At 37.0% G+C, this 16,591-nt stretch overlaps 1 protein-coding gene across 1 annotated transcript in view; it reads right to left on the bottom strand.

Moving 5' to 3' along the window:
- Nucleotides 1-15: 15 nt before the first annotated feature.
- The window catches only part of tmem184a (transmembrane protein 184a), a 36,512-nt gene continuing 19,936 nt past the window's right edge, over nucleotides 16-16,591 (bottom strand). Inside the window, exons 6-9 of the mRNA XM_033970627.2 lie at nucleotides 16,441-16,532; nucleotides 13,592-13,761; nucleotides 12,760-12,957; nucleotides 16-3,139 (exon numbers count right to left, since the gene is read on the bottom strand). Coding sequence (XP_033826518.1) covers nucleotides 2,904-3,139; nucleotides 12,760-12,957; nucleotides 13,592-13,761; nucleotides 16,441-16,532 — 696 coding nt within the window. The 3' untranslated portion in view covers nucleotides 16-2,903. The remainder of the gene's footprint in view (nucleotides 3,140-12,759; nucleotides 12,958-13,591; nucleotides 13,762-16,440; nucleotides 16,533-16,591) is intronic.

Here is a 16,591-nt window from a genome sequence, read left to right as displayed (position 1 = left end):
AAAAATCCATGAAAATCATTTAATCAAACAACTGTATTTATTGAGTGCCAAGGAGAAAGAGACAAGTTAAAACAACCTTGTTCCCAAATATACATTCATTTCTGCTTTTCAGGAAGGCAGCTATCGTTGGCACAGAGGAGGTTGAGTATGTTACATCATTTACAAAAGTCATTCAAAAGCAACAGTACTAACCGGCTGTACATGTGCTGTGTTATTAAATTATAAGTTTAATAAAATCATCTAAATATAAGCCAGAATCTGCAGGTACATACCTTATTACCATGTTGTGGAAAGGTAACATCAGATCTGTACTTCAATTATAAAAGTTGAATGGCCTTTATTACTGAATAAGCCATTTCCTACTGCTGATATTAAGCCGAATGATAAATAATTCATATTTGGAGAAGCTATGAATCCCAATGACCACAATTACAACTGTCAGTGTAATCGCTCAGTCGTACAGATAAGATCCATAGCAAAAGAAAAAAAAAAATTCTGTTCAGATGACAGAACAGACATTTTTTTACTATACAATTATAAATAATAAATACTTATACTGAAATATGTGCTGCATAGAATGTCTTTCCACTTTGAATCCCACACATTGGTATGCGACTGTACCTCGCGGCCTGTAGTCATTTTTTTCCTGAGCTAGTGACAAGAGCTGGATTTATAATTTTAAAAGAAAATACATGAAAAGGACAATTCCTGTACAATTTTACAATCCCTAAAAGTGGATTATGATGTGAGCAGTTATCAAAAGAACAAAGACACTGCCAAAAGCCTAACTGCTGCAAAACACTGCAAGTTACTAAAACCTGTCAAATAAAACTGAATTACACCTGTAGTTATCAAGACAGAAACATGACAGAAAAAACACTGCAACAGAAGACATCAAAGGTATATTCATTTAAAGTGAATGTCCCAGTTTCAGCAGACAGGTAAAGCAAAGATCTGGATGAGCATCTCACAAACAAATGTGATCAATATGTAAAATCCCATTAGCAGGCATTAGCAGCTGTAGCTACGTCAAAAAGACAGAATATATTTAAACATTAACCTGTGTGCTTTATATAACCAAATTTGAAAAAAGTGCTGTCACAAATAATCCATGTGACATCAAACTTATAGTACATGGACCAGACCCCGAAATTTGACATATCGGTACCACTCAAGGTGACAAGGGCTATCAGTGATTTTTGAAATGTTCGATATCTAAGCTTTATATCTGATAGTTGCAGCGATATCATAGTTATCAGCCTCTGAAGTGTACAAACCGAAAAATGCACTTTAAACACAGGTCCATATGTTGGTTTAGACCACGTGCTGCCTGTGGGATAATGATTTAGACTCTTGTGTCTTGTATTTCATTTAACCATAACCATAACCTACAAAAAGCCACTGTAAACAATAGGTGCGTTTCAGTGTAGTTAGCTCCTCCCTTCAGATAGATATAAAGCAGTGTCGACCAGTAATCTGACCAAAACTGAAGAAGCAGCGAAACATCTTCACTCCTACAACTTTTTGTCCTACTACTTTTATCCCTAAAACCTCTAGAAACATGACAGACACAAATTCGTGATATTAAATTACTCTCTGGCATCTGAGGAATCAAAAATATATACCATGTCTTTACTGTTTCAAAGCAGAACCTGACAGTGAGCGACAAAGTACATCACTGATAGCTTTTGCCACCGTAGCGATAACGAAATTTAGCCCATGGACTATAACGCGAAAACAAAACTCATCGAGGCAAATGGCTGTGTATGGGAATGGTATCGTGTTTCAATCTGTTCGTGGCCATTCCATACAGATAACACAGTGAAACAATACAGAAGGATCATACAACTCAAGCAGCACTCGTCTGGATATGCTAAATGGTCATTCCCCTGGAGTTCAACAACAAACATCTTATTGTAGAGGTGCATTCGAAAGAGCGTCCCTGGTACAAATGTATGCCAGATTAATATGCAGAGAGGATAAAAGGAGGCAGATTATTTGTAGATTGTAATCCAGTTCACTATGATTTATAATTTATACACAGAATAAAATAAGCCTTAAATAGGACAATACAACTCAACCACTACTGTATATATAATTGTTTCCCTTGGGTTCAACAACATTTGCATTTTAGACGCGAGGTACCTGGAAATCTTCCCAGCTATAGATAAATTTATGACATAAAATAACTGCCAAGTTAATATGCAAATTGGACTGGCTCATCACGATTGTTTTCAAGGTGCCCTTTTTTTTAAAACAAATAAAACAAGCTGTCTTTTGGTGAGGGCTTAATTTTTTCGCAGTCATCGATTAAAATGGGTTGCATCAGTTAGGGCATCTGATATAAAATGACAGCCAAATCAATAAGCAAATTGGACTGGTTTATCTCAATTCTATTCAAGGGGCACTTTTTTAAACAAATAAAACAACAAGCAGTGGTTTCCTGAGGGGTCAATTTTGTTCCCAGCCGTCTATTAAAATGGGTTGGATCAGTTAGGGCATCTGACATAAAGTGACTGCCAAATTAATATGCAAATTGGACTGGTTTGTAGTAGCTAATTCACAATCGATTGAAAAGCAACGTAATTCTTAATAAATAGTACAACAAGCTGTTTTTTAGTGAGGGGACAATGTATTTTTTTTCCCAGCCTTCAATCAAAATGGGTTGCGTCAGTTAGGGCATCTGATACGAAAACACAAAACAAATTAATATACAAATTGTGTCGATTTGCAACCACTCCAGGTTTCCTCTTTCATAGTTGCACATTTCGTAAAAATAATGCAATAGGTGTTTTGTTTTTTCCCGTTATAGTATCATAAAACACATTCATCTGGCTGCGGTGTGCTACTGAGCCATTTCCCCCAGGGTCCAAAAAATGAAAAAAAAACAGTTGGAGAGACGCCTAGAACTCATCGTCGGAGGTGATGAGCATGATTTTGTCGGACTTGCGGGGGTTCTTGTTGCCCGCGGTCGCCTTCCCGTTGGTGTTGCTGGGCGGGACCACTTCCTGCATGGACTGCTGCGTGTACTGCTGGTAGGCCGGGGAGAAGTTATGGATGGCGTCCTGGACCATGTCTCCGGGGTTTATGGTCTCCTTTAGCCCGCTGGAGATACTCTGCATAGGAGGAATGCTGTTATCTGTGGGGGGGGAAGGAGGAGAAGATGGTGAGATGACGGGAAATAGATCGTGAACAGCAGAAAGGCGAGTAAAGCTTTATGTGGTGTCAGATATGTCCGACCTGGAGGCAAGTCGTGGCATGGGGTGATATGTCAGATCCAATGTGTTTTTATTACCCTCCAGTAACATGTTGAAGCTTTACAGAAGTTTTGCCTCTATAGTCGTCTTGGAAGGTACTGCTATGAAAGTATGAACACAATATGTAACACAATGACATTTTGTACGGATAAAATTACAGAAATAATATGAAAATGTATAAAACGTGTGAGCTTTTATGAAGTGAACACAACAACTTCGCTAGAGATTGACCGATATGACTTTTTTCACAGCCAATGGCGATGTTTTTGAATCTAGATCAGCTGATGAGCTCTGTCGATATTTTGAGGCCGATATATATTGCTGATTTTGATCATTTCCCCTCCTTTTCCACCTTCTAGCGCTTTGCATCAAGGAACCATTCACCCATTCACACACACATCCATACACCAGTGTCGCCAGAATCGCATAAAAAGAAAAAAAAAACAAAATTTCAATAGTGAATATTTTAAACATCTACAGTCCTGAATCACCACAAACCAGGAGACAGATTTAGTGCAGTGTTCTCGTCTTATGTGCTGAAGTTAATGCTGCACTTAAGTGTTCAAACAAAGCACCACGTTTCTCCTGTTTCTGCTATCGTAAAGCCTTTTCAGCCCAAACTAAATATCGGCCTGTGCTGGAGTTTTAAGGCTTATAGCTGATATGCAAAACAGCGCAATAAGAAGACAATAAGAAGAGACTTGATTACTCCACAATCATATAAAGAAACTCTTGAATATGACCGTATAAAAATGTTTATTTCTGTTTTTATTTTAAAGTCACAGGGTAATTTGTGCTTATTGACTGTTGCTTTGTATTTACTGTGAGAGTTAATAGGAGATGTATTTTATAAAGAAGTGAGCATAAAGTGATTAAACACATCATCAACTCAACTCAGCTCAACTTTACTTCTAGAGCGCTTTAAACTTTAGTTATCACAAGAACAAAGACACTGCCAAAAGCCTAACTGCTGCAAAACACTGCAAGTTACTAAAAAGTGTCAAGTAAAACTGAATTACACCTGTAGTTATCAAGACAGAAACATGACAGAAAAAACACTGCATTTAAAGTGAATGTCCAGTTTCATGAGACAGGTTAAGCAAAGATCTGGACGAATATATTTAAACATTAACCTGTGTGCTTTACATAAAAAATTCCGAAAAAAAGTCATTTGTTATCAAACTTATGTCAAAATTTGGGGTCTGGCCCATGGACTATATCTGTACCACTCAAGGTGACAAGGGCTATCAGTGAAAAGTTCCATATCTAAGCTTTATATTTTAGTTTGATAGACTTTTCTGAGTTTCAGCGGTATCATAGTTATCAGCTTTTGACGTGTACAACCTTGTGCTGAAAAATGTTAGCATCTCCTTCCTCCCTGATAAAATATGAGAGCAAACAATTACAACCATAGACTGTATAAACAAGTGGACTAAGTGTGACGTCACCCACAGCGTTCAGCTCCAGTCAAATGGAGCTCATCGAGGTGGTTATAGGAGCTAACCTTTATATTTCAGTGTGATAGACTTTTCTGAGTTTCATTGGTTTCATAGATATGAGCCTCTGAAGTGTACAAGCCTCATGCCAAAAAAATTACTTTAGACACAGCTGGTTATTAGATATTTGTACCAATTAAAGAAATGGCTGGTACTCACAAATTACTTTCTTAAACATAAGGGCTTTTAGAAGGAGGAGTGTGTCTCATATTATAGGTTACATCGGGATAGAGAAAACAGTAAAAAAATAAATTAAAAAAACACCTAAAGATATAAAGTGTAGCAGATAAAGTGGATAGATTTAAGAAGCATAAGCGTTATTCGGACTATTTTACTTTGAAATCAATAAAACACATTTACAGCCATAATATTGTTGTGAGTAAAATTGCCAGCAGTGATACTAAAAGAACCAGTTCATTATTTCAAATCTTCACATCAAAACACTGTTCTTCGATTCTGACAGAAAAAGCCTTCACCTCTGTTGGGGCATTAGCTGAGATGAATCTGAACAAATCCTTTCATTTTTATTACACGCATTACCTGATCATTTTAGCTCATTGAATAACGCACCGAAACAAGCATTAAACGATATTTCAGCATTGAATTTCACCCATTGCTGTGTCTAAATGAACCAAGCTGCTCTCAGTCACAGGGGCTGATAGACCCTCAGCCCCCCACAGCGAGCCAGCTTCAATTCGCTTCGCAGCTAAAATGACTTCTGGATAAAAAAAAAAAAATTGAAAGGAAAAGAAAAAAATTGCTACAGTCTGGTTTTTCACTGTGAGTAGCAGCGGCGTGGATGTGGCCTATGGATGTTGCAAATGAAAGGGACACGTAGGAGAGGTGAAGGGGGGAGTTAAACATGCTCTGCTGAGTCTGCATGGAGGGTCCCGAAGGACGAAGAGGCCAATGGAAAATCAGAGGTCCAAGTTGTAAACGGCAAAGACAAAAACACATCACTAACATCTGTGTAGAGCTGAGTACGAGCGCACCGGGAATGTCAGTGCTACAGAATACACATGACTAGACACGGGACAATAATATCGTTTATCAGTTTGTGGGACATTTTATATAATCCTGATAGTCACCATTATATCACCAGAATGTGCAGAAAAAAGCTACTTGTGCATGATGAATCTCTTCTTTTAGCTGTGCATATGACTGAAAGGGTTTTGTTCAGCACTATTCTCTTTTCATGTTAATATTTTGATGATTATTTATACATTTATTTGTTGCTTTGTGATTTTAATGTCTTTCTTATTCTGTAAAGTACTTTGAATTACTTTGTGTATGAATTGTGCTATACAAATAAACTTGTCTTGCCTTGATCAATGTTGTTTTCGCTTATAAGAAAGTATAATACTATAGATCAGTGGTCCCCAACCACCGGGCCGTAGACCGGTACCGGTCCGTGGATCAATAATTAATTATTTCCGTTGTATTTATTTATTATCTGAGTCTGGACAATCGTTTATTTTGAAAAATCTTTTATTTTGAAAAATGACCGGATTCTCTCGGTTACATTTCTGTCACTTCAGCGCCGACAACTTAACCCACAAATTAACAAAATGAGTAAAAAACAGACGTCTTTGGAAAGTTTCATTTCGAAGGGGAAAAGGCCCAGTGAAGAGACAGAAAAAGAGCCAACTTCCAAGTAAAAGAAAGCTTTTACCAGACAATACCAGGAGTTCTACTTGAACTATGGATTTTTCGCGACAGGTGATTCCCACAGACCAAGCCCGCTCTGCATAATATACAGCGACCAGCTCTGTAATGAGGCAATGAAGCACCCCCCCCCCCCCGGTCCACGGTAAAATTTTAAAGCGTTGGCCGGTCCGCGGTGATAAAAAGGTTGGGGACCACTGGGTTATGGGTCAGGTGTCTCTATTTTTAACCAATTTGATGCCTGTTAACAGTAAAGAAGGGAATATATTGTCTTTTGTTTAGCTAAAAATACAGAAAACCATGTATGAAAATGAGCATAAGGCAAAAATACACCAGCAGAAGTCCCTGAGATTATATAATGACCCACACGTGAGTCAAGAATTGACAATGTTTAGCGCTCTTTTCACAATGTAAAACCATAACAACAAACCTAAAATTAAATCAAAACAAGCTAACCGCTGTCATGGTAACCAGATACATTCCATGGTTGCTAATACTTGCATATATAAGCCCTTACATTCCTTACATTTCTGCCATTTTCTCTCTGCACTCGGAGAAAGAAGCTAAGCTAAGCTAACTAGCTAATAGCATCAAGCTAATCGGCTCATTCTTCATTTGTTTTTCAGCAGAACTCGAACTCAGCGGGCCTCAAATTCAACCACTTCAGCTCTCAGCATGTCCCAGGTCAGATGATTTTACTTTTTTACTATACTTTACCTACATTTAGACATTTAATTTATGTACAAAATATTAAATATATTCTGTTTACTGCTAGTAGTTATTAGCTAACTGAGTCAAATGTTGCTGTCACTTGATGTCCGTGCAAAGTGGGTAGAGTTAGCCACAAATTGTACTAGTAAGATTAAGAATAACCCATGAAATTTGTCAAGTAGCAAAGAGTATTTATACTAATAAGTATTTGGGGAAACTACTACTGAAGGAGCGGTGCAAGAAACACAAATGTTCAGATCATTTCATATCGTCAACATAAAGCTTTTGTCACTTGTTGACTGTTACTTCAAACTAAATATTAAATTGGAGTAAAGATACGGTTGTTCAAAAAGTAAAATGTAACTGAGTACTACACATCTCTGCTTATAGACTTCCTCACAGTGGGAAAAGTCATAGGTGCAGGGCTGGTGAGGCTTCTATTTATTCAACATAAGTGACATCATAATAATTGTGATAGGTCTGCTCTAGATTCAATGTGGGTTATGGGCCAGGTGTCTCTATTTTTAACCAATTTGATACCTGCCAACAGTAAAGAAGGGAATGTATTGTCATTTGTTTAGCTAAAAATACAGAAAACCATCTATAAAAATGAGCATAAGGCAAAAATACACCAGCAGAAGTCCCTGAGATTATATAGTGACCCAAAGAATTGACAATGTTTAGCGCTCTTTTCACAATGTAAAACCATAACAACAAACCTAAAATTAAATCAAAACAAGCTAACTGCTGTCATGGTAACCAGATACATTCCATGGTTGCTAATAGTTGCATAAGCTAAGCTAACTAGCCAATAGCGTCAAGCTAATCGGCTCATTCTTCATTTGTTTTTCAGCAGAACTCGAACTCAGTGGGCCTCACATTCAACCACTTCAGCTCTCAGCATGTCTCAGCTCAGATGACTTTACTTATTTACTATACTTTACCCACATTTAGACATTTTAATTTATATACAAAATATTAAATATATTCTGTTTAACGCTAGTAGTTTTTAGCTAACTGTGAGAGTCAAATGTTGCTGTCACTTGATGTCCGTACAAATTGGGTAGAGTTAGCCACAAATTGTACTAGTAAGATTAAACGTAATCCAAGAAATATGTCAAGTAGCAAAGAGTATTTACATGAAGTATTTGGGGAAACTACTACTGAAGGAGCGGTGCAAGAAACACAAACTTTCAGAACATTTCATATTGTCAACATAAAGCTTTTGTCACTTGTTGACTGTTTCTTCAAACTAAATATTACTTAAGTTGGAGTAAAGATACGGTTATTCAAAAAGTTAAATGTAACTGAGTACTACACATCTCTGCTTATAGACTTCCTCACTGTGGGACGAGTAACCAAAACTATACTCCAGTACGGTTACTTCAAACTTTAGATGTGCTCATAGAAGTTTGTTTTTCAGGGGTTGTGGTCATTGATGGATGTTTGGTCACAGGACGGACTGTTTACATCCCAGAGGAGCCGTCAGAGGAGCCTCTGATCCCACATGGGCCTAGTTCATTTTGTCCAGTTTCTTGAATGAAAATTCAGTGTAAAAAATTCAAATGTGAGAGCTACAATTTTGAAAAAAAAATTGGGTTCTGCCCACAATGGCCGACATCCTGTAGGGTTTAGGGTGAAGTTATAATATAATTTTTTATTTGCCTTGACATGTGCTATGTTTGTACCAAGTTTCATTTTTCTACAATAAAAAAGGTCTCTCATTGCCGTAATGTATTTAGATTTTTGAGGTGGCACTTTTGAGTCATTTTGAAACATAAATTTTTTTGTACATGAAAATGTTTTTATTTTTTTGTCAATCTTGAATTTTAGGCCATAGTTGGATTAGTGTAGACTCCTTTCAGTCTTTAATGCAGTTTAATACTAGACTGAAAACCCACTTCTTCTCCCCGGCATTTAATACTAGCTAGACAGGTTTTTTTTTTTTTTATTGTTCTTTTCCTATGTATCGAGTTATATAACTAACCTGAATTGAATATAAGTTGTTTAAATAGGGAACCTCTTCATAGTCTTAAAATTATAATTATTCATATCTGTAATATTTTTTAACTGTCAGCAACTTAATTATCATGATATTATCTTTAATCGCAATTATTTTGGCCATGACAACAGTGACATCAAATTTCAATATCGTCCCTTGCCTACATATGACAGGATCTTTGCCACAAAATATGATTCTTGGGTATTATGAGGGTAAAAATGGAATTGTGAGAAAAAGTAAAAGTATCACCTGAAAAAATCTACTTAAGTAAAAGTATTTAAGTACTCTTTAAAAATGTACTTTTAGCGTAAAGTAAAAGCATTTCACACAAGTGTTGTTAGTTTGTTAAAGGGATAAATGTAGTAATATTGATAAAAGTAGTAACAATACAAATCAACTTCTTATGAATTTTGTGCATTTTTGTTTGTTTGCTCAAAGCTGAATCTTAAACTTGAAAACAATCGGGTTGATGTTACCACAAACATGGTAAAAACAACCCCACAAATCATATGAAAAGTACTTTTTACTTTTCAGTTCAGTTCAAAAAATGTAGTGGTGTAGAAAGTACAGATACTGCTCTCAAATGTAGTGAAGTAAAAGCAAAAAGTGTCTCGTTTAAAATGTACTTATGTAGATTTTTTAGGTATCTATACTTTACTACTTTTACTTCGTTACCTTCTACTACTGATAACTACATACTGAATTATTATAATGAATTATAAATATGTTGAAATCTAGTCTGAGTCTGTTCTGCATCTGCAGAGCACATAAGCTTTGTGCTACGTCCAATTCCAGAGCCAGAGAAACAGCAGACTGTCTCCCATGTTCTCTTGTCTAATGAAGCCTATCAAAGCACTAACTAACTAATGTGTGTCCAAAAATCCCTTTCCTCTGTAGAAAAATGCTTTGAATATTTCCTTTTCTATTTATATTTGAACAAGTACCCTATCCTAATCAGCTAAGATGAATGAATGATGAATGAAAGTGTGCCCGACAGAACATTATAGCACTGCACACTGTCATAGTCATTCATTAAAACTATAAGGAATATGTCATGTTGTTTTAATAATCAGAGTCTTTTGTCAGCAAAGAATAGAATTAATGTCTGTAACTAACAAACTAAGTGGCTATAACAAAGGCTTATGTAAATCTGATTGTGCATTCTTATAAGGCGACCGGATGTTTTATAGTCCACGTTCAAAAGTAAGTAAAGTAAATGACTCCAGGGGACTTTTGGCTACCATTTCTCTCATTGGCTATTACACGCTGACTGCACAGTGTCTCTTTGAACAAATGGGGCGTCAACGGACTGTCATTCAAAAGTTACAGAGGCGGAGTACGATCTAGTCTAGTAAGAGTCTAGTATTTATTAGTATAATCAGTAACAAAATGACCTTTCTATGGGCTGTATGGATGAAATATGAAATCCATTTTGTATCACAATTGTCTGGGCCACCTTTCCTTCCTCGTATTAATGTAATTAAACAGAAAGATGAAATAATACTTGGGAACATTCTCTGCTGAAATAGATAGATAGATAGAGACTGTGGAATATTATAGTCAAAGGAACGACACTTCTATGGAGACAAGCAAGTGGCAGCAGGATGTTTTTGTACATTTTTCAGTGCAATAAAAACATAAAAAAAAAAAAAAAAAAGCTTTTACTTTAATCTATTTTTTGGAAGAAGGTACTCTGGGGCTTTAAATAATTATAATGTCCAATCTCTAATTAAAAAAGGATTGATTTTATTAGTAAGTATACAAATTAGATTTATCCATAGCCAAGGTGAGCCCAAACATAATTTAAATATCCAATACTACACAAAATGGAGAATGGAGATTTAAGCCATGTAATAGTGATTGAAACAAAACACAACTCCAGGTCTGTTTTTGAGGAGGAAACAACATTATAACATAGATCATAAAACAGTGTAATACGTGCCCTTTAAGTATCATATGACACTATAGAAAACATTGTACTACTGGAGATACATTATAAAAAGTGAACTTTCAAATAATAGAGTCTTAACTTTAGAACAATCAAACAGATGCATCTCCATTCACAACTTTTCTAAACTTCATTCATGTGGGACTAAATAGCTCGATTAGCAGCAAACAGTCTAATAATAACCAAGAGGAATCAGCAGCTCGCTCCACTATTATTATGTCTCAGATAGAAAGTTTTTTTTTTTTTTTTTTTTTTTACACAAGCGTGAACAAAGGCTGGGAATGAGCTCCAATAATTAGGGTCACCTCAGTTCATGCTTTGATCCTGATATTGTTCAAAAATAAATTGTATGGGAATGTTTTAATCATCACTCGTCCAAGGGTATTAAACAGTAGCCTTTGGTTTATATCAGGAGAGACAATCAGGTACATTGATGCTAGGGCTTTTGATTTGACTTTTATTTAACTTTAAACAACCGCAACTTCACTTTGGGATTACACACACACAAAAAAACACCGTCTCAGGTTGAGTGTCGCCCACTAACTCGAAGGTTGGCAGTTTGGTCCCTACTGTCTTTAAGCAAGGCACTTAAACTTTACCTCCACTGTGTGTATACTGATGTAGGATTGTGTGAGTAAATAGATGTATTCTGATGTTGAATGTCCACAATACTCCCAACTATTTTTTCCCCACCTTGTTTTCCTTGTTGAGACGCCACCATTTTGAGGACTTGTGACTATTTCAAAGAACAATATTTTTGTTTGGAATAGTCAATTGCTATGACAACCTGATTTCTCATCATTCCAATGCCTGTGAATGTAATTTGTTTATAGTGTTGTGAGACAAGCATTACAAAATCAAATAAATGGTCACATTTTTATATAGTGCTTTTCCACCTTCAAGGCACTTTACATCAAGGAACCACTCGCCCGTTCACACACAGACACTGAGGGTGAGGTGGGTTAAGTGTCTTGCCCAAGGACACGCTGGCAGTAGTCATGCGTGAGAGCAAAAATTGCCTAACAGCGAAACCAAGGATGTTTATGTTAAGAGCGGGATTTGAACCGTCACGTTTCGGATCAGTGGACAAACACTCTACCAACTGAGAAACTGTCGATATGGGTTTATTTCATGGCCGAGTTCTGCCGATATTTTTGGACTGATATGTACGGCTGATTTTTATTGTTTTCCCCAAAATATATTCCAAATTGCACCAAACGCAATTACTGACCACTGATTACTGACTCAGTGGACCTGAGCGCGTTTGCGTCGAGAGTGGCATTCGAACAGCTAACCTTCTGATCAGTGAACAAACGCTCTACCAACTGAGCTACTGTCGCCTATAGTTGATATTAAGAAGGCATTTTGAGAGCCTATGCCTAAAAAACTATATCTTACGTGGATAAAATAGCTTCTTTCTACTTTTCCCAAAATCCAGTTATAATGTGATTTAGTTTTACAGGATTGTGCTGACAGATGTTTTTTTTTTTTTTCCCAAATTCCACTTAAGGAGCCATATTCATTACATACAGCAGTAGAAAAAGTCCAGTCCTTTCCACCAAGTGTACACTGAAAGTATTCTATATAAATGAGCTGAATGTGCGAGGAAAAGTGAGTTAACAGATCGAAGCAAATGAAGGAGGTAAAGCTGCGTTCATTGCCCTGATGGGATCCTCTCACCTTGCACGTTGTTCTTCTTCTCCTGGTAGACGGTGCATGTAAAGGCGTACCGCAGGGCGATGGCGGCAAAGAACATTTCGATGCAGATGATAAAGTTCTGCCAGCCCGCGGCCACTGTCCCCGCCCCTACCCCGTGCCCGTCGATTTTCAGGGCATTAGGGATAACATCACAGCGCTCCAAGATGGCCAGGACCATACCTGAAATATATACAAGGGTTTTATTACTTTTTTGTTGAGAAATAAATGTATAAAAAAATCATGTTAAATGTTTATATTTCAGTAGTTTAAAGGTGAGCTTTGTAACTTTTCTATTACGGTCATGGTCACATTTTTGTATAACACTTTTCCACCTTTTAGGCACTCAAAGCGGTTTAAAGAGGTTCCATCCTCTGCTCGTCTCCCTGGGGATGTTATCGCTTTGACTGTTCGATGGGTTGGCATTAAATAATGGAGACAAGCAGGTGATGCCTCAGGGCCAAGTTATAGGTCAGATCTGTGGAGAGGAAACCCCGCTGACCGCACACCTGTTTTTCCAATGTATTCTGGTCAATAAAAACACCTGTAACTGAATGAATGTGAGATAGTTTAATGCCATACTGTGGAATTTATGAGGTAGATTCCCCACCAAAAAAGTTCCATAGTCCTCCTTTAATCAAGTAAAAAACATAGAAATCACAAGACGATACTTTTGAGGGTACATAAAAGGTGCAGATACAGATGAAAATTCAGGGATCAATGACTTTATTATTTAATTATAATATAAATGTTTTCATAACATTTAAGTTTGTATTCACTTTGTATAAGTAACATTAACAAAATGAACGAGGCTTACCTTGCCAGAATGAGAGGAAAATGACTGATTTGATGGTGAGAAACTTGAGCACTGGTTCGTACGGCCGCAGCAGGTCACTCGTGGCAAAGAAGAAGAGGAAGAGCGCGTACAGGGCCAGGCTCACGGACAAGTTGTAGATTATTGTGATGTACAGGTATCCTCCATTAACACTGCAACAAAGAACACACAGTGATCAGCCACATCATTATGACCACTCACAATGCTATATCAGAGCGATTTTGAGAGGATATATTATAAATTGCAAGCTCACATTCATAAAGTTGCTCTATGTACTTTTTTCTGTTGGGGGGTTGTCTATATGAAGATGTTATTGTTTTTGCCTGGAATGTTCTACAGTACGGCATTGTATCTATCTTGCATTTTTTCAGTTACAGGTGATTTTATGCCTTACCAGGGAACACTTTTGGCAAAGCATTAACAACTTCATGGAGAAAAGTGGGTAGTGCACCTTCTACCTGTTACATATTGCACCATTATATGTATCGTTTTATTTCAACAGCATCACACACACAGCTTTTTCAGTGCAGGGAACATGAACATGACATGACATTAGTGAATACACCATATAAATCTTAAGGCATGTGATAGTACTGATAGGAATAAACCTGCCTGGCAAATCCAGACTGATATTTTTCATACAGATTGATATTAGTCCCTCGCCCTCAGTTGCGTCTCAAGCCCAGTCAAACGTGATCATGCAATCAGATTCATTTTTTTCAGTGACAAATATGAAATGAAGGAAAGTTTAGTGCTTTGCAGAAATCCGCAATGTTTTTCAACCCCCTGTGATATTTTTTACCCCTATATTTTTTCCAACACCATCAGACCATACCTGTCAATCACACCCATTTGAGAACCGGTGACCAGACTCACATCTTCGTAAAGTATTGAAGTGTGTAAGTGTGTATTCTTGATCCCTGGCAAGCAATAAACAGCCTGTCTAAAACTGCAGCTCTAATAACGAGTCTATTTGTTGTGTATACCAGGTTTCATATTAGGCATGTGGCCAACTGATGTATATACTTAAAACGTAAATTTATCTTAACAAGTTTCAGCATTTGGAAGGCACTGCTTAATTACATTCTGTTCTTGGCTAAATATACACTTGTACTTATAGGAACAGGTGGTTAATAAAGTATTCGCTCTCACTGCAAGAAGCATTTCAAAGTTCCATGGTAGTATTTATTTCTTTGTCTTTCTCTAAAGCGTGTCTCCAAGGACCCGGCTGTGACTGCGCTAATTACTCCCATGAAGCTTTGAGAGCCAGAGAAGAGAGGAAAACAATTGTGAATCATTGCAGTGGGATAAAAAAAAAAAAGATTTACTTCTTGTTGCTAACATTGTTACTTGAAGTGGCTAAAATGGGTAAAGTGAATGGAAACGTTTGTCACACAAGCCTCGTCGAACTTTTCGCCAAGTTCAGGCACGTGTCTCCATTGTTACTTATATAAAAGACACGGAAGGAAGAGGGGAATAAATATGTTGATTTTTTTTTTTACAGCTTTGGAGGGCACGCTAAATACAATGACACAATTATCCTCCTCAGCGGCTGCAACTCCTCGTGGGCCTAAGATAAATGAGGTAAAAATCACATTTGGTTGTCTGCTGGTCTTAATATAGCTTGATATTCAAAACCAATAAACTAAAATGAAACAACGCTTCACGAGCCACAAACTGAGGGTCTTCATTTCACATCACAACTCGTGGGTTTTGCCTGTAATACAGAGTCTAATTATGAAGTTTGTGAAAAATAAAGTACAGAAATTTAATTATGAGTTTTCAAGTGTGGAGCGTGATTATAGAGAAAACATGAGAGCACTAGGCCTGCACGATTTGGGAAAAATATCTAATTGCGATTTTTCTGACAAGCGCTGCAATTAAGGGTTGATCATAGACTGTATTTATAAATGCACAGAGCTAACCTGCTAACCGCCGCGTCCCAGTTAGGAAGTTTAAGACTGAAAACCCACCTCTTCTCTCCGGCATTTAATACTAGCTAGACAGGATAGCTTGGCGTTTTATTGTTGTTTGTCCAAGTATTGTATTATCTATAAATCTGTTTTTTGTTGACTTTTTATGTGAAGCACTTTGGGCAGCTGAAGTTGTTTTAAATGTGCCGTATAAATAAACTTGAATTGAATTGTTCAGGGGATATTATGACAATGGCAATCCATCCGAAACATAATAAAACTTCCCTCTAAATGTGGTGTTTTTGAGGTTCATGTACTGCGCAAAACGTTAATGCACTGTAATATTGACCATTAAAGTATAGAAACAGCACTCCTCTTTTCAATAGATTACATTATATGCTTTTTTAAAAATCAGCTCTTATGTAGCCTTTCAGAAAGAGTTTTTAACAACTGCAACATTATCCAGTTTTTGAGTATATCTCCCTCCTGTAGTCTCACGCCTAAAGGATGAAGTAAAGAAAGAGCTCTGCTAAATCATATTAAAACAAAAAAAAAATCGTGACTATGGGGGCCTGGGTTACAGCTGAAAATGAATCACTTTTACACTATTAAAACATTACCTGTTGAGAAAGTAGATTGGAGCAACAATTATAATCATGATAACACTTGGATTAATTGCCAATTTCAAACTATCCCAATGAAAATGGATATGCACACTGAAGCACCTGCACGCATCTAAATAGTAGTTTCTTTCTACTTGAGCGTTTCGACTCATTTCAATGCACCTGCGTTCTGTGCACAAGTGATACCATTATCTCTATTTGCACATTGTTTGTCTGTGTGCATAAATAACAAATTATGCTGCTGGCAATGGTATGAATGCACTAGATAAATGAAGAGGAGAGAGGAGTAGCTTACTTAAAATCTCCGTCGTGGTATTTGCCAAAGGCCTGCAGGACGATGGTGATGACAGCCATGATGGGTTTGACGACACAGAATTGGAGTGTGGCCTGAAAGAAAACACAAAATACCGATTGAGACGCAAAATCAAGCAACAGGCAACGCACAG

This window comes from Periophthalmus magnuspinnatus, chromosome 8 (assembly GCF_009829125.3).
Source record: "Periophthalmus magnuspinnatus isolate fPerMag1 chromosome 8, fPerMag1.2.pri, whole genome shotgun sequence".
In the NCBI taxonomy this organism is placed as follows: domain Eukaryota; kingdom Metazoa; phylum Chordata; class Actinopteri; order Gobiiformes; family Gobiidae; genus Periophthalmus; species Periophthalmus magnuspinnatus.
The sequence above is the reverse complement of the archived record's forward strand: the minus strand, read 5'-3'. Positions and strand labels throughout refer to the sequence as shown.